Source organism: Pteronotus mesoamericanus, unplaced genomic scaffold (genome assembly GCF_021234165.1).
Source record: "Pteronotus mesoamericanus isolate MK-2021 breed Mesoamerican mustached bat unplaced genomic scaffold, CSHL_Meso_final contig_68, whole genome shotgun sequence".
Lineage (NCBI taxonomy): Eukaryota > Metazoa > Chordata > Mammalia > Chiroptera > Mormoopidae > Pteronotus > Pteronotus mesoamericanus.
In genome coordinates, this window is record NW_026555234.1 from 9,276,937 (window position 1) to 9,302,390 (window position 25,454).

At 34.6% G+C, this 25,454-nt stretch overlaps 1 protein-coding gene across 2 annotated transcripts in view; it reads right to left on the reverse strand.

Annotated features, from left to right (window-relative positions):
- Positions 1 to 2,315: 2,315 nt before the first annotated feature.
- Positions 2,316 to 25,454, reverse strand: part of LCORL (ligand dependent nuclear receptor corepressor like) — a 120,502-nt gene continuing 97,363 nt past the window's right edge. Inside the window, exons 7-8 of one of the 2 annotated variants that reach the window (XM_054581982.1) lie at positions 16,986 to 21,811; positions 2,421 to 2,496 (exon numbers count right to left, since the gene is read on the reverse strand). In XM_054581982.1, the coding sequence (XP_054437957.1) occupies positions 2,483 to 2,496; positions 16,986 to 21,811 (4,840 nt within the window). In that variant the 3' untranslated portion in view covers positions 2,421 to 2,482. Of the gene's footprint in view, positions 2,497 to 16,985; positions 21,812 to 25,454 lie in introns of both variants that reach the window. The other variant, XM_054581984.1, reaches the window with a different exon arrangement.

The following is a 25,454-nucleotide window of genomic DNA, read 5'->3' on the forward strand; positions in this document are numbered from 1 at the left end:
GAGAAGAAATGATGGAAGTGGAATCCTTTTACAAATGTACTTTATTTTCAGTTCTTTGCTTTAATAAACTTACCCTTGTGTCCAAATTAGAAACATTTTGCCTGATGTCTTGTAGGACTGTCTGTTGTGTGGTTCCACATTACTTTGGCCTGCACTGAAGCATTAGGACAGTGTCAACGCACCCCACAAACCACATCTACATCAGTCATAGGGATTTAATCAGAACCTAAAGTGGGCCTAGGAATCTGCTTTTTATACAGGGCTTCCAGATGATGCATTTGAACTCTCCTGTGCAAAACCATGGCATTATGGGCAATTTCTAAGTGTAACTAGCTACTAGTTTACATGTGAGAAGCTTTTGACTTAGGTGAGGCAGATCCAATACAGACGAACACATTTCCAATCTCAAAAAACATTAAAAAGCGACACCTCAAAGGCAAATGAAATACCACAAACTTGCTGGAAATGAGCTCACTTCCAGGGAGGAGGACCTCTAAAATGAACCAGAGTACCCAGCATCCAAGTTAAACAGTTCTCATTTTGATAGTTTTGTTTCTTATACTAAAAACATTTGGCAATACTGCCTGCATGGGTAATTTCTTTTCCTGAAATATTTGCACATGAGAGCCCCAGTTTGCTTGTTATGATGGCATTTCTGGGGAGCTGTTCATATGTACATGCTAATCATGGACTTGCTTTCTGAGCTTTTGGCCTAACAAAATATTTATTATGGATAAGAAATACTACTAGTGGGAGAAGAGTGTGACAGGAAGTCCTCTATATACCAGTTTGTGGGCACTGTTTCAGAAGGTAAATGAATTTACCTTCTTATCAGGACTTGTCTGACTTAAGCAACACAGGTACTGCATGAAGTCAGCCTCCTTTCCTTCTGCAACACCCAACTAAACACCTTTTCTTATCCATCTGAAAACTGCCTTTTCTCTTTGTTATGCAGAATAGAAATGCCCTAACATTGGATCTGTTTTAATAATTGTGCTTTATTTACCAGAGGCCATTTATTGAAAGTGATGTTCTAAGTTGGAGCTGAAGTTAAGATTGTTGTGCTTTTTAGAACCAAACTGCTATATTACATACATATACATGTGCTTTATAAAACTCAGAAATATAAAAGGAGTCTGAAAGTAACAAAGTAAGAATGCTTAAGAAAAAGGCAGATACGGTGGTGATATAAAACAATGAAAAATAGATGATTTTCATTCTGTTGGCTGTCTTTTCCTGTGCTTCAAATTCTTTATTGTAAGTCTTCTTTTGTTAAGTACCTGTTTTAAAAATATTTGGGGGTGGGGTAAGAGAAATAAGGACGTAAAATGTCCACAAACTAAACACCATTTACCTCATAGCCAGGCTATCCAAAGGGAAGGAGCCATGTTCTTGTATATTTACAGGGATCACCATATCAAAGCTTTCTTTATCTGGCTGGGAAAAATAAATTAAGCACCATACCTTTAGTATTCTTACTATTCAAGTTTTAGACACAATCACATAAGCCATTGCTGAAGCTGTGCTTTTGCACTACTAGAGTTAAAGGTAAGGAATATCCTGATTTAAAAAATCATCCCTTTACACTTTAAAATAAATGGCTGAAATACAATAAAATCAATAGATGTAAATCCATTTACCATTTTTCATTCCAAACTGGTAACTTACAGAAACCAAACTGTATTTTTGTCTGTAAGAGGCACATATTTGCTGAAAGGTAAACATGCAATTTGTGCCACTGTTCTTACAGCCCACAGACTTTAAAGGTTTAAAATTACAGAGAAAGAAAACTGGTCAGCTCAAATTCTATGAATGGAAACATGCTACTTGATAAGCTATGATCAATTTTTCTATACATATATAACTTTGAAAAAGATAGACTTCTAAGAGATACCTTTGCCTTTCGCCAGTACTTCGAGGTAGTTGGTATCCACCTGCTATACAGCTGTTCATGGGTCATCATCACAAACCTTTACAACACTAGCCTTCTAAATCACGTAATGCATTATATATTAAAACTTTGAGCACAGAAATAAAACTGGGGACAATTATATATTTAAACTTAGGGCATAAAAAACTGATAAAATACCATTAGAAGGAGAAACATCAAAATCCATCTGTACTGCAAAAATTCCACAATGGTCTGATGTAAAACATGTAAAAAACATACAAAGAATCAAAGTGATTAATGCTAATGATTTTATATAAAGACAAATCACAGGACTAGAAATTTCAAGATCAATTGATAAATGCTTATTGTTCAGCAGAAAGAATATTGACGTACAAAATAAGGATAGTGCAAGAAGAACTGCAATCTATTTCTCTTCCCTTTGGAGATTTTGGTTATGAACTGTACAGCTTGCTAGAGATGCTGCTGTCAAATTCAGATTCCATTCAACGGGACGATTAAGGCACATCTTAATGGGGCTCAAGGGACAACTTGCTGCATTCCCATCCGACAAATTCAGTTTCTCATCAGATTTCATTTGTAGCACGCTGGAAGAAAAAAGTGTAGAGCATTTCAGTTTTACTTTACTTTCAAAGAAATTAATCAATCTTGTAAAAGAAAACTTAGTTTTATTGTTGGGACCTCTAAAATGCATTTATTACCCTGAAAGTACAAGAGGTTTTTTTGTTGTGTTTTTAGCTCCTGCCTCCTTACTGAATGGAATACAGTGCATAGGTACTTGAGGTCAGTCAGTTAGAGATCACTGGCTAAAAATCTGCATATACAGATTTCATCAGTAGCGGCAGAAATGAGCTTGGCAGGACCAGGATCAGAGCCACTTTGAGACAAGATGGACTTAACCTCTGTTGACTGCCTGCTGTTCTAAGAACATTCACATGTACTATTCATTGACATTTCATAACAAGCAAGCCAGGTTGGTATAGTGACCCTTATACTATGTGAGGTCTTGGAGAGTAAAGTACAAATGTGCCTGAGGTGGTCGTCACGGGGCCGGAACTGGAATGCAGCCTTTGCTCTGTCCGTTATGCCCGTCTACTGGCCCTCGGCTGAAAATCTTTAGATTGAGAGTCCACTTGACATGCAATGCACATGTAATCCCAAGACTTCATGAGAGTCAATTCACATCGTAAGATGTGAGCCTTAAGTTTATGAACTAATAGCTTGCTGTGCATTAGCTCATTTGATATTTAACTGACTAGTTTGGCTGGACATCATTCCTACCAATTTAAGCTTCCTCCAACCATGCAGGTCTGGTCCCGTTAGTGAGGCAGAAAATGAATTGTGTGACTAGAACCTAAGTGACTTGGAGTTGGTAAATGGCAGCAGCATGTTCCTCACCCCTCCTTGCACTCTCAGACACTGACTCATTTGCCATTCAAGAAACCAGAGAGATTTAACCTGTTATGACACTAACAGACATCACGTTTTCACTGAACTCTTCCTAGGCAAGCAGTCCCAGCTCCACTGAATGACGTGGCTTCTATTGATAGAAAACAAACTGACAAACTCTAAACTAGCCTAAAAGATTACTCACTAAAAATAGCAAATCACTTAAAAAGCCAAAACAGAGGTGTGACTAGGTTATATTTAAAGTACATCACAGCCTAATATGTGACAAATTAGAGATCCAAAACAGTATTTTCATTCATATCAGAAATCTTAGCTGGTTTTAGAAAATATTACATTGTTTTCTATTAGACTAATATGCCCTCATGGACCTCACTTTGTTTTTCAAGTTAGCAAAGCTCAGATAAAGCAGTAATGCTTTCTCTTCCTCCAAGGGCTCGAGTCTCTGTGTTTTTGTGTTCTCAAAAAAGTTTCATGTGCCCTGGCTGGCTGGCTCGGTTGGAGCGTTGTCCTGTGCACCACCCAAAAAGGATGTGGGTTCAATTCCCATTCAGGGCACATCCCTAAGGTTGTGGGGTCAGTCCCTGGTCAGGACTTGTACGGGAGGCAACTGACTTATGTTCTTCTCACACATTGATGTTCCTCTCCTAAATAAGCATGTACTTGGGTGAGGATTAAAAAAAGTTTGATGTACACTTTAAGAAACTCTAAGTCAGGCTATGAAAACATAGTCATATTGATTGAGGTACCTTGGTAGAGAAGTGTATCAAGTATCCAAATCCAAAAAAAGAAAAAAAACATGACAGCAAGGAGCAACAAATCATTGTCATAAAGAGTTCTGTTTTCTGTTTGTTATTTCACTGACAAAGGTATATTCATTACAGAATGTTTTAATAACTCCATTATTTGCAATGCTGTAAAGACAGGTTTTTGTTTTTTTACTTTTCCAGAGAGTGTACTCTAAACTTTATGTACAAACTTAAGGGAAGCACAAAACTACGTGTAGGAAGAAAAAAAGCTAAATGTTAGCATTAATATGCAGATTGACATGTGTAATTCATAAATACACACAAACCTAGCTGGTGTGCTAATTGGGGCACCACTGATCTATAAAATACTAATCATAGAAGAATACAGCTATCTTATGAAGTGCTAGCCAGAGACAGAACAGCAGAGCTAAAGAGAACTTTCTAGACAAACTCCCAACCCCTTTTAAAAAAGGTAGGGAAACTGAGGTATAAGAAGAGAGAAAAATAAACTTTTTTCCAGAGTGTCCTAACTGCATATATGTGGACTAACAAAAGAACCCAAATCTATAGAATCAACCAGAGCACCTTGCAATTTCATTTCTATGGTATCAAGTTATTTAACACTTACTGGAGCACCCACTAGGAGCCACTTTGAAATATAAACATGAAAAAGACACAGAATTTGCAACCTAGAGGAATTTTTCACAAATATTCCTTCATATTTGGAAACAAATTTTGAACTAGATTTAATGTCAGGATTTTTGAGGTATCATCATACACACTGGTACAAAGTGAGAAATTAATAATTGTTCAGCTTTTCTTGGTGTACTTTTTAAACTTTTTTCTTTTGTATATTATAAAAATAGGTCCTATGTTTAGAAAATCACTGCAAAATGTTATATGATGAAGTTTCACAACTACAGTTGACCATTATTTCTTGAGTATTCTTCACATTGACATATATACATATTTTTCAACTATTTGGTTTCCTCCTATACAATTCTGTATACTGTTCTGTATCTTGCTTTAAAAAATATGTATATTTTGACAGCATAGGAAATATAGTCAATAATAATATACAATGTACGGTGCCAGGTGGGTACTGGAATTATTAGGGGGAACACTTTGTAAAAAACATGATTGTCTAACCGCTATGCTGCACACCTGAAACTCATACAAAATAATACTGGAAACTGTAATTGAAAAAAATAAAAATACATAATTTTTCAGATTGCTTCATATTTGTACAGCGAATACTTGATACTTTTAATTGCTACATAGAATTCCACTCTATAGATAAGGTATAATTTAGTCAGTCTTCAGTTGCTAGACTTTTGGACTATTCCAATCTTTTGCTTAAAATACTGATATATTGAATCTTACTGTATGTGTGAAGGTGTAACTACAGGGTTGATATCTAGGAGTAGGATGTTGGGTCAAAGGGTGCCTTCCAAATTCTGATAGATCTTTATCAAGTGTTGCCCATAGACTGTACCTTTTTACAACTCTTAGCAATATGAAAATGTCTTTCTCCACACTCTTACCAGTATGTAATGAAACTTAAGAGATTTGGCGGGGGAGGGAAATGACAGGTAAAAAAGGGTATGCCATTGTTTAATTTGCAATTTTCACATGAAGTATAAGCTTATTTTCATTTCCTTTTCTGTGTTCTTTGCAACTGGATCTTTTTCCTGCTGATAACATGGTTAAGATTAATCCTATATTCTGTGTTTTACAATCCCATTCCCCTCCCTGCCCTGCCTCATTCATATGTTGTTTGTATCTGCTTACGGTGATTCTGTCATAAACCCACTCTAAATTTTCTATCAGATTTATCAATTTCATTTCACGATTTCTTTGCTTTACATCATGATTAGAAAGCTGAAGCAGCAGCATTTAAGTTGCCTGAAAAAGTGGCTTACTTCCATATCCAGGATTCTATTGAAAGTTCAGCAACAGTGTATATGGTAGTCTTCTTGAAAGTAAAGAATTAGGGAAAAGAATGTAAAGACCTGGGTTCTATTCTGACACTAATAACCAGCCTTATTGACCTGACCTTGGACAGGTAACCTTAGCTTCCTTCTGCTTAATTTTCTTCATCTATATAGAAGAAAAAAAGACATCTTCCTTCCTTGTCTTATACACTTCTGATGATTTAATGACAGCCTATTAACATGCTCTAAACCATACAGAGCTACAGACAGATGCAAAGGTTTAGTTTAACACTGCGTATTTTGGTGAAAGGAAGAAGCTGGAAAACAGGTACTTATTGTAGTCTAGATAGGTGAAAACTGAACAAGGGCAAAGGAATGCTGAAATGATTATCTACACATCTAAACCTGTTTTTAATATTTTAGGGATTTCATCTACCTTGAAGAAGAGCCTCCCTATACCATCTGAATGGAAGTTTATGGGATATATGCATTTGCAAAGTATAAAGGATGAAAATCTTGTGGGTCATGATTTAAATTGATAGTTACTGATAATTATAACTTTTTTTTTTTAAATCCAGCTCTGATAATTTAAACTTGTTTTATTACTGGAGATACATTATGGTTCATTTGTCTTAGAAACACTGCACTTTAATGTTACCTAGGGAAATTACAGGAAACAGTAAATTTTAGTGTGATTAAGACAGGTCCGAAAATATTTATGGAGCAGTTGCTAAATCCATCAGGCTCTATGTGAAAAGCCTTTTTTGCATTACCTCGTTCAATTCTAACCACCACTGACTGAGGCTCAGAGAAGTGAAAGGACTTATCCAGGTCACAGAACTAAGGCTTTAGGGCCTATGATGTGTAACCCTACCGTGCATACTGACTCTTGGAATGTAACTGTCAAAATTCACCAGGTTAATATCCACTCATCTACTACTTCAGAACACTTAACATATGACAAGTGTCTGATCTACAGATTTCAGACAGGTAGCCTGGAGGGCTAGAGCAGTAACTGTCAAGGAGGCCTATATAATTAGAACATGGAAGTTTCCTCATATTTAACTTAATAAGGAACTGCTAGTCATCTTTCAGTTTCTCAAGGTAAAGAAAAAGTGTTAGGGCATAGACTAACGTTTTGAGAGCTACCGTAAGAATAATCTTTAGGTTGAGTTTCACAAACAAATTCATCTTTTCAAAGGGAAAAAGGAAGTTGTATGCATGGAGAAAATGTTTTCTGATACGGGATTTGGAATTGCAATAGTTAAAAGTACCTGAAACTATCAAATTTGAACTCATCCATTGAACTTCAAATTCTGGAGTTACATTACTTTAATGAGTTACCCCCTATATTTACTATCACCATTGTCTTATCTCTTATTCCTTAACCTACTCCAATCTGGCCTCCAGGTCTTTCACTTTATGAAAATAGCACTAAAGTCGCCTATGAATTCTTAAGTCCAGGGTACGATGTTTAATTTTCAACCTTTTTGCCTTCCTAACAATATTCAACACTGTTGACCATTTCTTCAGCTATGGACTAAACTGTGTATCTCCCATATTTATATGGTGAAGCTCTAACCCCCTACATGAAGAGATACTGGGCCTTTAGGAGGTAATTAAGGTGAACTGAGGTCAGAAGGTGGGACCGAGTATGATGGGGTTGGGTGTATGTGTAAGTGGAGGAGACACCAGAGGACAGGAAGGTGACCATCCGTAAGTGAGAAAGAGAAACTGAACCCTTCAGACCTTGGTCCTGGACTTTCCAGCCTCCAGAACTGTGAGAAAATAAATTTCTGTTCTTTGCCATGCAATGTATTTTTGTTGTTGTTTTGGGGGTTTGTTGTTGTTGTTTTTTAATGGTAGCCCAAGCAGAGTAAGACACCCTTTCTTGAAAAGAAACTTTTTTTTGGCTTTTGGAACAGAACACACGACACTGGCTTTCCTCTGCTGCTGCTTTCCACTGCGGATCGTACTGCTCCACCTGGCTAATAAACGTTGGAATGTCTCAAGGCTGAGTCCCAGACTTACTTTCCTTCTTTCTTATTCAATTTCTCTTTAGGGGTTCTCATCCACGCTCAGTTTCGGTCAGCAATGATATCCTAGATATCACGCCTGTACACACAGCTATGCAATACTTCTTCAGAAAGGGTTTTCTGAGTACTCAACCTAAGGCGGCCCCAGAGAAATTCCTACAGCTCCTCACTTCATTAACAGAATTTAGTGCTGCCTTGTGTTTTCTATTTCATTTTTTCTTTCACTAGAATACAAACATAATGAGAATAAAATTCCTCGCTGGTCGTCTTCAGCATATTATTTTCAGCACCTAGCGTATAGAAATTGGGTAAATATTTGTTAAAAAAATCAATGTGGGACTTCTGGTCATGAAGTTACAAGAACTGGATTTACTCTCTCACTTTAAGCAACTTAAAAAAAAAACATAAAATGTATAATATAGTTTCTTTTTAAAGACGATGGATGACAGGAAGTGCAAGATGACAGCAAGCGAGCCCTGAAAGAAGGGAAACAAAGGAGGCAGGAACTAATACCTGCTCTGGCTTACTGCCTGGTGAGTTTTCAGGCTGCAGTATACAGAGAGGAACCCAAAGAGGACTTGGAAATCTTTCCTGAAATGAGAAGACAGACTTTGGAGGTGAGGAAATCCAAGTCAGCTAGATTTTGTGGGGCAGAATACCTGAGAGAGCTGCCCCGAGAGAGCTCCAGAGACACAGATAGGGAGGGTTCCCCTGGAGTCTGTAGATACTAATCAGTGCCTAAATGTTGCCCAAGGCTGTGAAAAAGACTACTGAAGAGGACCATGTGCAAAATCCCTAGAGACCTTACAGGACTGGATATCTGTGTTCCCACCAGCAAGAATGAAAAGACCTCAGCAACACATGGGGCAAGAAGTGAAATCCTCAGGTATTGGTATTGCCCTAACTATGGCATAAAATCAGCCCTAGTTGCCAAGAGAATAATCTTGAAAATAAGCTCATCACAATAAAGAAAAAACTGTAACTTATGTTCAGTTATGGCTGTTAAGTAGACACTGTGGTGTTATTTTGCAATACATACAAATATCAAATCAGAATGTTGTACACCTGAAACTAATATAATGTTATATGTCAATTATACCCCAATACTTTAAAAAAGAGGTTCATTTCATATGATAAAGGAGTCAATCCATCAAAACTATATAAAAATTTTAAATGTGTACGAATCTAATCATAGAGCTTCAAAATACATAAAACCTGACAGACATAAAAATGATAAATAGCAAAATCCAGAATCATAGATACAGATTTCAATACCCCTCTCTTAAAATCAATAGAACAAGTAGACCGAAATGCAGTAAGGATGGAAAAGAGCTGAACAGCGGCCTCTATTAACTGACTTAACTGACATTTCTAGAACATTCCACCACACAGTAGTGGAATACAGATTATTTTCAAGCACATACAGAATACTTATTAAGGTAGATCTGCATAGACTCTGACCCATAAGACAAATGACAGTAAATTAAAAAAGATTAAAATCATACAGAGCATATTTTAAAACCGTAAGAATTACATTAGTAACCAGTAACAGAAAAATATCTGGAAACTAAACACCACACCTCTAAAATAATCCACAGATTAAAGAAGAGATCACATGGAAAATTAGAAAATATTTCTAATCGAATGGAAGTGAAAACAGCACAGCAAAATCTGTGGGATAGAAAGTAGTTTTTAGAGGGGATTTACAACATTATGATCATATTAGTAAAGAAATAATCTTTCTGCCATTACAACACTCTACTTTCTACACTAATAGTTCTCAAAGTGTGGTCCCTGGACCAGCAACATAAGCATCTCTTGGGCCCCACTCCATAGCCACTGAATTACAAACTAGTTGGAGTCTCATCATCTTTTTGAACAAGCCTTCCCGGTGCTTCTGATTGCCACTATGGTTTGTAAACCACTGTTTTCAAGTAGCGTCGTTCTCATTTGGACTCCTTAAGTCTATGCCTTCCCTCTTGCACCGTACCATTCATTGTCCAAAACGCAGTCAGATCTTTTAGAAAGGAAAATCTCATGGTGTCATAAACTTTCCCCTTCCACTCCCCATTTAAATCTCTGTTCTCAGAGCAACTGGAAGCCACTGAAAGCACATAACCATGGCTTAAGAGAGCCTGCATGGTCTATGCTTCACTTACTCTTCAATCTCCATGACACCATGCTCCTCTCTCTTTTGACTCTAGACACATCAGTCTTGTCTTACACCTTGTCCTGCCAAGAATCACAATGCCTCAGAGTTTTGTTTCGAACATGCGATTCCTTCTTCCTGGAGTCATTCCTTCCCTCCCAGTTCTCTGCTGCTGTCCTGGTTAATTCCTACTCAACATTCACAGCTCAGTTCCACGGCCATTTCCTTAGGGAAGTCTTCCCTTACTTCCCTGACTTGATAAAATCTATAAGGAATTCTCACTGTATGACCTGCTAATTAAGAACTTAAGATTTGTGTAACTATTTACTCAATGTCTGTCTCTCCAAATAAACTTGACCCATGAGGACAGGAACTATATCTGGTTTTGTGCCCCATAATCCCGTATGTCTACCATACTCCCTGGCACATAGGAGACAAACATTTTTGAAAGAACAAATTAATGGGGTCTATAGATTCTAGCTGTCTATGTTTATATAACATAGAAACAAAGTCACAAAGAAATAAATTTTTAAAGTTGCCTGGAACTAAAACTGGGGGAAGTAAGAAGCCAAGGGTTTTTTTGTTTGTTTGTTTTTTTGTAAATTAAATGGAAAAAAAAAAAAAGGTAAAACCTGGCCAGATGAAATAATTCACCTAGTCCACTTTTTTCCCTTATTTTTTGTAATTAAGTGATAGGTGCATTCAGTAGGCATAACATGATAATCACAGAATGCTCAGCTCCACTATAAAGGAAATGGTTTACAGCCCAGGAAAATTGGGGGGCGGCTGTGGTGGGGGTGGCAGCCAGGATAGCTGAACTAAGAATTTTGAATTTCTAAGTGAAGAAATAGAAAAGAAAAAAGGGGTACAAAAGGAGAGAATACTTGAGGAAGGAACTTAAGGTGTGAAGCACCAAGGTCAACCTCTTTCTAACAGGTGGCAGGAGCTGGTTAAGGAAAAGAAGGGCGACCCTTGAACTTACCTCAGATAGACAAAGCAGGTCTGGAGGCTGCAGGGAGAGAATAAAGATTTACAAAACAATAAAACTGGCACTGGTGCCTCTCCCAGTGTCACTCTGCTGGATAAAGACAAGTCTAGTCCCACAGAGATATACAGAACTATTTGTCAGAAATATATTGTATTGTATGGGAAGAAGGAGTGGATGGGTATTGGGAGTAATCTGGATATAATAATTTTAATTTACTAAAAAAAAAAAAAATCCAACGGCTGTTTCTAGCCACTCCACATCAAAATTCTACTGATATGAACAGCATCAGCCAGCATACTTTTCCTGAGGAGGGCGGGGTGAATATTTTAGGCTCTGTGGGCTCTATATGCTCTCTGTTGCAATTACTCAGTTCAGCTCCTGTGTGTGGCACAAAACCAATACCAGAAAATAAGTCAGTGAAAAAGAGCGTGGTGGTGCTCCAATAAAACCTTACTTACAAAGTGGGACAGGGGCCAGGTTCCTGATTTAAGAGAATATTATGTTTAAAAATAATTTTATACTCCATATCCACTAGCATGAAAAATCAACTGAATTATCTTTCTTCAATTTATACTTATGTTGCCAAAAACAACTTGAAATATTTTTTCATATGTTCCCCAAGCTCCTGCATTCTTTCTGGGAACATCACAGTAAATGCAGAGAAACCCTAGTAGGAAACCACACAGAGCACCGTTTCCCAATTATGTTCCCCAACTGTGTTCAGGAGGACATAAAAAGGCATAAAGATAGTTGGAGTAGAGCTGAATATGCTAACGGGGCCCTCTGACTCAGTAAGCACGGGAAAGGCAACTGAGCCTTTCTCAATGTTATTACACCATAGGACCCTTTGCACACAGAACCCCTTGGGGAACTAGTTTTTCTTGGAATACACCTCCAGAATGCTTGTGCAGCAAACCAGATGAGGGTCACTATGAATCACTTGGACATTTTTTTTCCTATCAAAATAAAATTTAGAAAATCATCTACTCTAGTTTCATAGATTTCCCACTAAATGATAATAATGATGCTAAATAATGGCACGTGAAGAAACTATGACCTTTACATTTTACTTAAAAATGTTTAAGGATATTCTGTGCCAAGGGTTGCCTCAACCACACAAATTTAAAAGAATACCTTTAGTTTTGAGGACTCAAAACATGTGGTAAAGTGTTCATAAGAAGGACCAGAGGGTGTGTGGTTAGTCTGGATTTCAGGGTGTTAAGGAATATACTGCTAATCAAAGAACATCCATCAGTTATATACCTGTGTGAAAAGCAGTATTCAGAATGAAAAAATAAAATGCCCATTCAGTCATTCTTGAGAATAAATGACAAAACAGGAGAAGCTGACAACCTGAACATTTTTCAGTCACCTCAGAATCTAATTCAAAGTGTCAACGTGAATTCTGAATTTTTATGGGGAAATTTAACATTTTAGGATGAGAACTATGAATTCAGTAGCTTCAAGTCCACAATAGGTTATTCTAGTTTTAAAGTTTCCTCAGAGGTGTCCAAAGGCAGTTTATGTTCAGATATATATCCATTAGGAAAAGGCACACATTTGCTTTGGGGACTCAAAAGACTGATATTAAAAGATCTATATTATTTTGAAGAGTCATACTCCATTACTGTATCAAAAATAGTCTCTTGCAACTCGCCCTTCATATACCTCGTTCTGCTTCCCCCCTCAAATCTGTACTATGTGCTGTTAGGAAAGACTCTAGAATTACACCTTAACCATACAGTTTCTTACTATTCACATAATTTCTTGGCTTGATTTTTTTGTCCTGTTATACCCACTTGGTGAATACAGTAACTTAAATCCCAGGGCTCACCTTTCCCCACGCTTATGTTCCGGCCGCAAACAGAAAGTCACAAAGCTGTTCAATCCAGTTACTTCTTGGGACAGCGTTTGAAACCTGTCCACATTACTGACACCCACCATACAACTCTTAGACTACCTCTTGATTCATAGAAAATAAACTATAATATCCTTACCATCGTGCCCATGAATTTATAAAGGGATTCTCTGTCCTCATATCTAATCCCACTCTTCTCATGTTTTAGGAGAGAAGGTGATTCTTGTGGCCAAGGCCAACCTCGTTAATGATGCCCTATAATATCCAATAATTAACTCAGGGGCTGCACCCCACTCTCACTGCTTGCCATTTCAGTTTTGCATCTTCATCCTTTCATTTCCCACTGGCTTCTTCCCATTGGCATCTAACTTTCCTTTACCTGCCTTAAACAGAGCTTTGCTTTCATTCCCTATCTCCTCTCTGATCATAGCCATTTAGTTTTCTGTGCTAATTTCCTCTCCCTGCATGTGCTCAATCATAAGGTTTCTGGCTCTATTAGTCCACCAAAACTGCTCTCTCCCAAATCAGTAAAATAACTTCTTGTGCTATATTCAGTGGAAACGTATCAAGGCTTAACTGACCTGTTATCAACAGTTTACACTGCTGTTTTCTCCCCTATTGGAACACATTTCCTTTTCACTACCCTCTCCTGGTTTCCTCTCACCTTCTGACCACTCAACAGTTTCCTTTGTACACGTTTTTTTTTTCCTCCCTGTCTTCAGGGCTCTGGGATCCTAGGCTCATCCCATTTTACGACGAACAATCTCTTCAAGGACTTGCTGGCACCAAATCTTTATCTCTAGCTCGGAACTCTCGATTTTTTTTTTTTAGCAAAACCCGGTATTAAATAATTGCTTCTTTAAACACCTTACTGGATATGTCTAAAACTGAATATGCCACACGTTCCCTTATCCCTCAAAGCATGTTACTACCTCTTATGCAGATGTTTAAGCCCAAAACCTGGATGTTATCCTTCATTCCTTTACTCTCTAAGATGTATTGATTCTCTTTCATAGATTTTTCACAAATTATTCTTCTCCATTAATGTCACTATTAGGGCTCAAATCACTTTTTTCCATTAACTCACAATCTGGACTATACTTCCTTCAGCAGATTTATCTTTTGTCCTTTTTTCCATCTACCCCCTACCTCATCCTTAATTCTTATTTTATAACTCAGCTATTTGGACAAAATTAGTGTTCCAAGCACTTCTTTTTTGTCACTCCAAGTTTTGACATGCAGTTTGCTCTGCCTGAAGTACCCTGTTCCTAACTTCTACTACTTTGGCATCCTTGAAATCTCAGCTTAGCTGTGACTGTGTAGGAATCCTTGCCTAATTCTCCAAGCCTGGGTTCAATTTCCTTCCTATGTGCTTCGACGGTCCACCCCTCCCCCCACCCGAGCACTCATCTTTCTACGGGAGCTGCCTATTCAGGGTAACTCCATGATAAGCACTGAGAACACAAACCATGGCTTTAATCATTTGATCCCCCTAAAACATATACTGTCCCCTTCAAAACATAAAATACACGCTCTTCGTTGGATAAATAGATTGTATACGTCTTGTTTACCCAATTAGATGGAAAGGAAACTTTTTGAATATTCTACAATGCCTAAGGGCATACTGTAGGCATTCAATAAATATTTGTTGAATTAAGAATAGAATGGAATTGTATTTCTTTTTCCTCTTTTCCATGTCTACAGATATACAGCAGTACAAATGTAGTATAAATCTTCAAACTCCTGAGTATTAAACTATATCCGAAATTAATTTTGAAATGTATGAAAATAAGACACTCGTAATAGAAGCAAAACTTTTCATCAATATTGCATAATTCATTATATACATTGCACTAGGAATTTTTCTAGAAAAGTCCTATTGTTAAGTCTCTCAGATCTCCAGTCATTAATTATTCTATGAAGAACAAAAACACATATAAAACTAATAATGAATTTTAGTGTCATTTCTAAAAAGGCAAAAAGAAGTATGAAATACCCAGAGTAATGAGAAAAAAAACACCTTAAAGAACATTTAAAAATCAGATAAATATAACAAATATTGTCTCAAATACAACTTTCTAAAAATGTCCTTGATTAATTAAAAAAAAAGAATGTTAAAAATAAAGAAGGAAAGTTATCAGTAAAGAGATAAAACTTTAAGCAGAACAAGAAATAGTACAAATAATTTTTAACATGAGAAAAGGTGAGAGACAACTCTTAATATACTAAATTTTTTTTTTTTACATTATCACAAACAGACTTTGAAATTAATTTGAAAATAATCAGGCATCTTCCATCTTATTTTTCTAGGGTAATCTCATATTTAATAAGATGAAAAATCATTAAAATAAAAATGTTATATTTATACCTTAGGAAGATACAATGGTTAAGAAACTGAAAAGACAAAATACAGTTCTGTTGTAAAATGAGTTAATCAAACTACCTTTGGCAAACTTGAACAGCATGAAATGAGGATGGTATAGAGAATTAAAAATGAAACACTACATTCTCCATTCATGGCAGTCTTTTAAAAATGGGTGTATATTTTTAGGTGAATTGTGCTTTTTTAAAAAATCAGTATCAGGCTTCCCTCTCTTTTTCCTGGCATAGTATTTGTTATAATGTTACTTTTAGTTATCTTGAAGGCAAGAAACAAAGGATATAATTTTAAATTAGATTTTTCTTATAATGAAGACTCTAATTTTAAAATTTAAATCACTGCATGTTAGTTTAGATAGTACCGAAATAGGTATTTTAGAGTTACTTAAATAATTAAATTTTGGGGTGCATAATAATCTTACCTATTAAAACTCAGGTTTAATTACTGCTTTTAATATTTTAACGTAAGACCTGACTGTACTTTTTTAGCTTTTAAAAAATTTTTAAAAGGTAAAAATAAAGCCACCAATGCCTCCTCAACCCCCAGAAAAATCCCATAAAATATACAATGTGACAATGCAACTATATGATAAAATATCCTTAAGCTTCCAAATGTAACCTGGCATTCTTTCATGTCAGGAGAGTAATCAAGAAGCACTACCACACTCCTCAGTATCTTGAACTGTCTAGCACTTTACAATAAGAAGAGTTAGAACTGGCTACATTGGTAACTACAGTGTTCGTGTCCTATTTTTGCTAGGTTCTAAGGGTAACAGCCTCCATGAGGCACCAATGTCAGGTTAATATAACTAAGGAAAGCACATAATTGCTTACTGAAAGTAATTTCAGTTTGCATTACCTTAAAGTTACTGTGTATATGACTTTATCCCTATACAGACTATGGATTATCTTTGTAAAAAAATCATTATCTTTATATCCATGGAATCTAGTTCAGTGTTTGATATGAAAAACACTATTTAACAAGTTTGCTGATTTGTTGAAAAAAAAATCTTGTTCCTTGACACTGTTTAAATAAGCAGAGTATTAAAGTGGTTTGCAAAGTAGTACCAAACGGCATAATAACTTAATGGTGAATGTATGACTGATATCCTAGAATTGTTACATATTATAGCCTTTTATTTTTTTCCACATGGTCTGGTCTCAAATTATCAGACAATAAATATATATTAATAGTGTAGTAGTTAAGTTTTAGACAGTTACTTGGGCATATTTATCGGTCAAATTGTTTTCTGTATATATTAGATCAAATGCAAAAGCAGATAATACAACTTTATATTGATATGTTTAGAGGCTTTCCATGTCTCTACTAAATATACTTGAATTTGCTTTAAATCCTTTAATTTGCTTTAAGAAACATTATATGTGGGGAAGTGCACTGGTATATTTAGCAGCACCTAATTTCATGAGTTTCATACTAGGTGCCAAGAAATTAGGTTGTCCAAATATTTTGGAAATAAATTAAAACTAAATCAGCTGGTTTTTTTCTACCCATTAGTTTACACTTTACTCGAGGCACCTACAATGAAACTTTAAAATTAAGTAGAGAAAAACTTACCTAGTTGGGATTTTGAATAATAGTTTGCCATTTGTCCACTGTTGCAAGACTGTCGTTTATGTCTTTTTGTTGACATTTCTGTGGTCTTCCATGGTGGTCTTTTTCTTTTGTTCAATTTGCTAAGAACTTCAGAACTATCGGAAGGAGTCTTGTCATAATTAACACATTTATTTAATTTACTATTGTCAAGTTGGCCAGGAAATTTATCAGCTGCAGGACTATTTGCCTTAGCATTTTCTATTTCTTTAGATTGCTTTTTAAAAGAATTTTGCCTAGCAGAATGGGATCTTAAGGTAAAGCGCTTTGATTCTTCCATATGAGTTTGATGATTATTTCCACTGTCAACAGACTCAGGAGAATAAATAATTGTATTTAGCTTAAAAGTATTTTTGTGTTCAAGATAGTTGATCTTTCTCAAAAATATTCTACAGTCTTTTAAGGTTTTTGATCTCCAATTATTTGGACATACATTTCCTAGTGTTGGTCCCTTTTCAAAATCTTTTTGGCTGCAATTTGTTCCATTTTCTTTTGCTTCTGACTTAAATTTATTTTCTAAACTAACATGTGTTTTAACGTCAGACTTTGCCACTCTCTGTTGCAAAAAGTCGTCCCTGATCTCAGGTGGCAAAATAAACTGATTATCTAATGTGTTTTTTCCTTGGAGTGGGATATCAGCATTCGCGCCCCCCTCAGTCTTATTTAAAAATTGATTCTGGCAGAAAAATCTCAAGTTCCTCCTTTTAGAGATCCAATCAACTGTTCCATGGGTGTGCAGTTTTCCCTCTCTTCTCCACCTTTCATGTTGCAACCTTTTAAATTCAGTTCTTTTGAATCTACCTAGTGTTAAATTACTTTTCACATTTAAGAGTGGAGAGCTAACCATCTTATGTAGTATATGCAACTTCCCTGATTTTGAAGGAGAAGATAGTGCAAATTTTTTAAAGTGCTTTTTGAAGGGGCTGGTATTAAAATCAGAATATTTGGTCCCTAATTTAACTCCTCTGGTATTTATTACTTCTAAAGGGTTTCGAGCATTTGCTTTTCTAACTAGTGAAAGAGATTGTGTTTCTGTTGTTTGCATAAACCAGGTACATAGATCATTCAAATCATATTTTTTCCGAAAAAGCATTTTTACAGGTGAGACTTCAAGTTCTAAAAGACAGGTTTTCAAAGGGCTAGCTATTTTGAAATTACTACTTTCAGTGTGTTCCCTTTTTTTATGAACACAATTTTCAGCTTCATCTCCACTCACTTGCACCCAAGCATTTGTGATTTGCTCAAATCTATTGTTTAATTCTTCTAATAAGGAATCGTTTGAAGTAGAAGCCGCCCACCACCTGAGTAAAGGGTTTGACGAAATTATAGGGTCCAAGGACACTTCAGAAACAGGTCTTAATTTGCTATCTTCCAAACATTTTTTTGCATTCCTTGAATTTCTAGCTCCTGGTGTACCTTTGGGAGCTATTTTTATCCTTGACTGCCTATGTTTTTCCTTCTGACTTTTACCCTTTTGCAAATGGAGTTTATATGATTTATGGAGCAGAGTATTTCTATAAATAAGTGAGCTAGAAGATGTTAATGAATGTAAGAAATGCAGAGATGGTTTTCTATCCCTAATAGAATGTCTCAGAGGTATAGCAGCAACCATACTTTTTGATCCATTCTTAAATATGTCAGCTTCAGTATGCCTGGTATCCATCTTACTGCATTGGTGAGCATATTTTTCTTCAGGCAGACTTTTTTCCAATATATTCTCTTGTTGTAAAGGAGGTAAGCAGCTGCTAATACTCACTTCTCTCTCCTGAGGTGAAATTCTATTAATAGTTACAGATATGCCAGAGATTTTCACTTTTGCAGGTCTACCTGGCTTCCTAATTATTGCCAAAGGCTTCTGATTTGGTCGAATAATGTTCTTGGAAGGTTGAGGTATCACAGACTTGTTCTTGATAGGTCTAACATATTCAAAGCCACAACCTAAGATCTCACTTTCAGTAGTCAAGCTTGAAACAGCACTTACTCTTTCACCCGAGTCAAGTTCATATTCTCTAATATTTCTGAGATTATTATATTCAGTTGGAAAATCAGCAACCTTATTGTTTAAAGATGTAACATTGCTTATGTTTATACTTCCTTCAGAAACATGCCTTTTAGTTCTTCTTGACCTTCCATAAATAACAGTTACTGTAATACTCTTCTTATAAATACCTTCTTTTACTTCTGATAGGAGAGATTCTGGGCTTTTCTTTCCAGCACCAAAGGACTCATTTTGGCAAATGGTGATGTCTGTCTGATCAGTTTTCTGTTTTGGTGGTCTTCCAATTGGTCGCTTAATCTGTTTCACAACCTGGGGACCTATTTTTTTAGGTCTACCTGGTTTTCTTTTAAAAGATGAATCAATTGCACTGCTTGAATTTCCCTTAGGTTCTTCTTGTGGCTTATTACTATTTGCATCATCAATAAACATTGCAGAAGATTCTGCAGTTTCTTCTGCACTATTAGGTTTGTTTAGTTCTCTTTTAAGAGTATCACTATCATTAAGATTAGAACTAAAACTTTCAACGTTAGTATTTGGGATATGCTCATTTGTTTCTGTTTTTTTTTCAATTACATGATGGTTTGGGTGTTTTTCAGAAGAAAGAAGATCAATATTTGATTTAGAATTACCGACTGAAGTTAAAATATATTTGACTCCTTCACTGCTTTTAACCTCAGACAAAAACATGAGTTTGATGGGACTAGAATAGTTGGAAAAAGAAGAGCTTTCAATGGCTTTATATTTTGTTGGTACATTCTCAACAGCGGAAATCAAGCTACCCGTATCTAAAATAGATGACTTTTTCAGATTATCAAGTCTTTTTTTATTTAGATCTATCGGAGGCATATGATTGCTTTTGATGTTGCTGGTTGCTACCACAGATTTTGATAAACTCTGCTCTTTGCATGTCATTCTACTTATAGTAAGAGTCATATTTCTACTAGCATTTTGATCTTTACCATCAATTTCTTTCAATTTCTTGGATGCTTTATATCCTTCTGATAATGTCTGATTATTCCAAGACTTCTTGGCCATATTTATTGTGTCTTCTAAACGCTCCACAACTACTTGTAAATTAGAATTCATTGCAATTTTGTTTAGATCTATATTGTGTGAGCTTTCAATTTGAATAGTTTTCACTTGATCTTTTTTTTTTGTGGATTCAGAAACTTTTTTGGCCTTAGGGGATTTTTTGAGAACATAATTGTTTGTTACATATATAGAATACCATCCTGGAGGCACAATATTTCGTTTAGTTCTGCTCAGAAATCCAGGAACATCACATTTCAAAGGAGTTTGAGTATTCTCTAATTTTGATTTCTCCTTATGATTTTGCAGAAATTTTCCAGCTGCAGATTTCTCCTGTGTATTTCTTATGCTCATTTTCTCAGGTGTAGTTTTTTTTAAGCTTTCCGAAAATGTGTCAAAAGCCAAGTTAGTTTCTAAATTATGAAGAGGTAGTTGCAATGAGTGTAACGCATAATCTGGTGAAAACGCTATTTCTGCATGATTGCTATCTTGAAGGCTTTCAGAATTTTGTAAAGAAGGCCCTTGGTAATAAAATTCTTCTTTGTTTGTTGAAAATATCACATCATTGCATATCAATTTCCTTGAAATTTTTTCACTGCATTTTTTTCTTATAAAATTTTCATCAAGACTAGCAAGTTCTCTTTTTATCTGCAAGGACTGCCTTCTAAACATGGGTGAATCAGGAGAGTTGTGCATTGCAAATAATGTTTCTTGACGTTTTCGAAATCTTGTCTGAATAATTTTATTTTCTACCTTTTTATCGTGTTGACTCAGTAATTCCATAAAACTGTAATCACTGGCCTTTGCATTATGCAAGAGGGAAGTTATTAAATCTCTCAATTTTAAATCAGTATCTGTACTATAATCACTGTTAGGTAATTTTATAAGATTCGTCATATCTGTAGTTTCTATTGATTTTAATTTTTCGTTAATACGGTCCATTAAATCTTTAAAAATTACAGTAGTTTCACCTTTTTCGTGATTTGTAGTATAATTATTGCTGCCTTCCAAGAGCAAAGAATCAGAGTTACTGGATATTTTAGTTTTATGTACTTTATCTTCATGATCACCTTTGTCACTACTTATTTCTGCTGGTGTGAGAAATGGAGGTTGGTTAATGTTTGTTTCAAGTCTATTATTTTCTAAGGCTGAAAGCTCTGAGATGACATCTTTCAATTTTCCAAATCCTTCAGGCTGTACAGGTGATAATGGTGGGGGTGAGGGACTTCGAGATCTACAAATATCTTCAAGACTGAATGAAACATCACCATGTATTTCCTTTGACGAAAGAGGAGTATGAAAGGCCGATTTTGTAGAGTGACCGTTTGGAAACAGTCCAGAACAGCACCTGTGAGAAGTATAACTGTTTGCAATTCCTCTATTCACTACTGTCTTAATGTGTTCAATAGTTACAGTTTGGCACGACAAACAATGTAAATCTTTAATACAGACTGGCAGAGGCACAAAACCAGGGCTTTGTCTTTCATCTTGTAAACACCCTCTTTCTGCCAGCCTATATTCACAATTACAGAATAGACCATGTAAATCATCTTCAATTAGGGACTTTTGAGATTCTGAAGACACAGTATATGATGTATTACAACAGCAAAGGGAAGTAGCATTCTGCTCTTGGGCTATAAATCTCAACATAGCCAAAACTTGTTGCTGGTGATGTGTGCACAAAGATTCCAAAACTTTGCTTAATGCTGATTTTCCTTTTTCCATTTTAGTAGCTTCCTCTGACTTTGCATCAACAGTTGAACTAAAAATAAAAATCAAACAAAAAATGAATTACAGCAAAAATACCAATATTATAAGGAGTTATAATTTTAACAGAATTTGAACAAAAGAAATTTTGGTATTGCTGGACTGCTAACTCCTACAGGGCTGCAATAACGGCATCTTGATTATTGTTTAGCGAAAGTATAATGAAGCACTGATGATTATATTCTATGACAAAGTGTAAGAGTCAAAACAAAGCCCTCGTTTTGTGATATAAAAGCTGATGATTATAGATATGATATTTCCAGATTGTTAATGTTTAGTTCTTTGAATATATTAATAATATTTAATGGAAAGTGCTTCGCCAGGAGTTAAGATTTTTGTAGACATTTTATAAGTCACTTTAATAATTATCAGTTGGTATTAGTGCAAATAAAAAAAAGATGTATGAGAAAATCTTATCTTTATTTAAAATACATATTGTTTCAAGGTAATGAAAATATTATTAAAAGCTTTGCATAATCACAAGAAAAATTAAGGGATTTAGATTTCATGTAAATTAACAAAATGTTCTAAGATTAAGCTGCAGGCATTTTAACCTAATAAAAAATAAAAAATTTAAGCTATTAAAAAATGAAACCTATTTTTAATTGATTTTAAATACTAAAGTAATTACATTGAAACTAAAGGCATTACTTACCTAATTATTTAATTTCAAATGCTGGAAAATGTCCACTGCAGAAACTAATAAATACCTAACTTTCACTAAGACTCATTATTACTTAGCAACCAATGTAGAAGTCTACAAAAAAATTTTTTAATCCAACTACCAGCAGTAAGAAGAATAAAATATATAAAAGAATTCTGTTTCAGAAAAGCATCCATTTAAATTAAACATATCACCAAACTCTGTACATGAAAACAGCCTCCCACTCCTCACTTATGTTTGTTGTTATTGCTAGTAGCTCCTGGTTTGCAGAAATTTAGTGCTGGAATTGGGATATGCTGATTATGACTTGCTACAGAAGAATGTATTTTATTTAATGAAAGGTTATGTTCATATATATTAAAAATTAATGACTTTTTCTTTTAAAATGAAAAATGGGATTGATTTTATTTTATTCCCTAAAAATGGCTTGTTTCATAGATAAGTATGCAATATTTTATCTATATTTTATAAAAAGTTCTTTGAATAGGAAAAATACCAAGCAAATTGTGAACATTAGATTAAAATTTTTCTAGGAAAAAAGTAACTTTACTAGATTCAAATAATATTTCACTAAAACTAGCATGTGATTAGATATAAAACAGTTATAAAGTGAAAAGAGATATGAAATTACAATAAAGTCCACTGCCACCTCTAAACAGATGAAGATAGGACATGACCCCAGTATATTTTCTTTCTGAAAATAAATTTTGTAAATTTTATCATGGTTAGGAGTGTAAAATGATGGAATTAACTGCCAAGATTTAATACTAGATAATTCAAAAAATATACATAGGGAACAAAGGCAAGAGGAAATGTTAACTATCAAATATAAAGATATAAATAAAATTATGCTTTTTCAGCAAATTAAAAATTATAACTTTCACATAAACAGAACCCCCACCACCCAAAATTCTGACAAACATACTTCAACAGTTTCTTTAGAGTTATGGTATGGCCTATTAAACACATACGTGACTAAACAGTTAAAGATTTTTACATACTTCACTGAAAAATACATTGCACTGTATTTTAAAGCTTAATTTGCTTTCATAATAGTTTCTGAAATGCTCAAATGTTGTTGTTTTCTGTTAGCAAAATCAAGCAAAACAGAGAAATAATATAAACTAATGACTGTTACCTATTCTGAAAACCACCGCAAGATTTTTCTCTCTTTCCTAACATTGTAAGGAAATCTACATTTTAAAAGAGTTTCTTATTCAGTTTATTACTTCTAATAATGAAATTTCAAAAATACCATAGTGGCCAGTAATTTCCATCTAATACAATATGAAGAATAGCTTAATAAAGTTCCTAATTAGATATTCAGATATTGGATTAGATTCAGATATTAGATAACTAAGTTCTCAAATTATAAAACTCCACAATATGCTTAATTGGCTTCAAATTTTTTCTTCTCCATATTTCTTGCATGTTATAATCTCAAAGAAAAATGTAATATGTGAAACCTAATATGAATAATAGTTGAATACTCATATGTCTCCAATCTAGAATTTATTCCCAAGTGATTAAAGGTTCCAAGATTGTATCTTCCATAGCTTCGTTTTTAGTGCTAAAAATTTTCCTAACCGTCTCCTGTTTGATTTATAAATCAAAACATCCTATTTTTGTGTGTTACTTTAACCCGTTTTGCCCACTACAGTTTTGTTGTTGAAATAGTTTTGGAGAAAGTCAATTTCTAATATTTAATCTTAATAATACTGCTTCCTAGAATGAATTAAAGGAGTCAGTGTAGTCAGTTTTTTCTTTGCTTTTCTTTGTTTTCTTTTACTGAATGAGTAAATCAATCACACACCAACAGTGTTGTAAATTTAAGTGCAAAAGCATTGAAGTGCTTTACTACAAATTACAACCTAGAAACACGTTAACTGAACAATTAAAATTCATACAATCAGATTTAGATATATAACAACACAAAGTAGGAACAGAATTACAGTACATTTACAACACAAGACAGATACATGAATTCATTAGAAAATATTGTAATAAATAATTCATGAATTATAGTGCAATTGATTTATGCATAAATATAACTAATTGCCTAACAATCAGTTTATATTAACAAAATCTGTCAAAATCAAGGCAGCCACAGAGTTTTACTAAATTACTGCGACAATGAAAATACTGCAATTAAAAAACAAATACAAGTATTTGTACTGTAAACAACTAAAAAAATCAGTCTCACTAAAGTTAGTATACAATTTAATATAAAATTGTCATTAGCTACCAGAAGTGGTTTAAACAACTTTACTGAGCAGTAGTTTTCTAAAAACAGAGGCACTGTTTTTTTCATTTCCTTCTTTTTTTTTTTAAATATAAAATACTTGAGGAACATTCAAATAAGTAGAAAGCACATAAGGGTTGCTTTCACCTTCATTAAAAGTCTGCTGAAACTGGATATTTCAGAAAATTGTCAATTGATAAGTACTAACTGGTAACTAAATTTATAAAGTACTTTGAAAGTTTAACATAAAGAACATCTTAATAGAATCACTGGTGAGAAGGGGAACCCATAAATTTCCCTGCCTTTCCTCGTTCATATAATCAAAAGTTAACTCAATAATTAGAAACTTTTTTTTCTTTTAAAAGTTATGGGTTGATCATTACCTATAAACTATCAAAAAATATTTAATTTACTATTTCTGACCAAAAATAAATAATACAAGTACTAAAATGCTGCAAATTAACTATAATATTACCTATAAAACTACTGATCACTGTGAAGTCAATAGCAAAATGATCCCTGATTTTATGAATCCTGTAAAGTTTTTGGTCAGGTCATCTTTTAAATGATATAAAAGAGTTCTGTTAAGTATCCCTTTACTATAAACTTCTCAATCAATTTATTAATGTAAATATAGTGTGAGGAATAAAAAAGCTCAATACAATATAAATATTATGTAATGCATTCAAGCCCCCAGATTTTGCAAGTAAAATTCTATATAAAGAGGTCAAT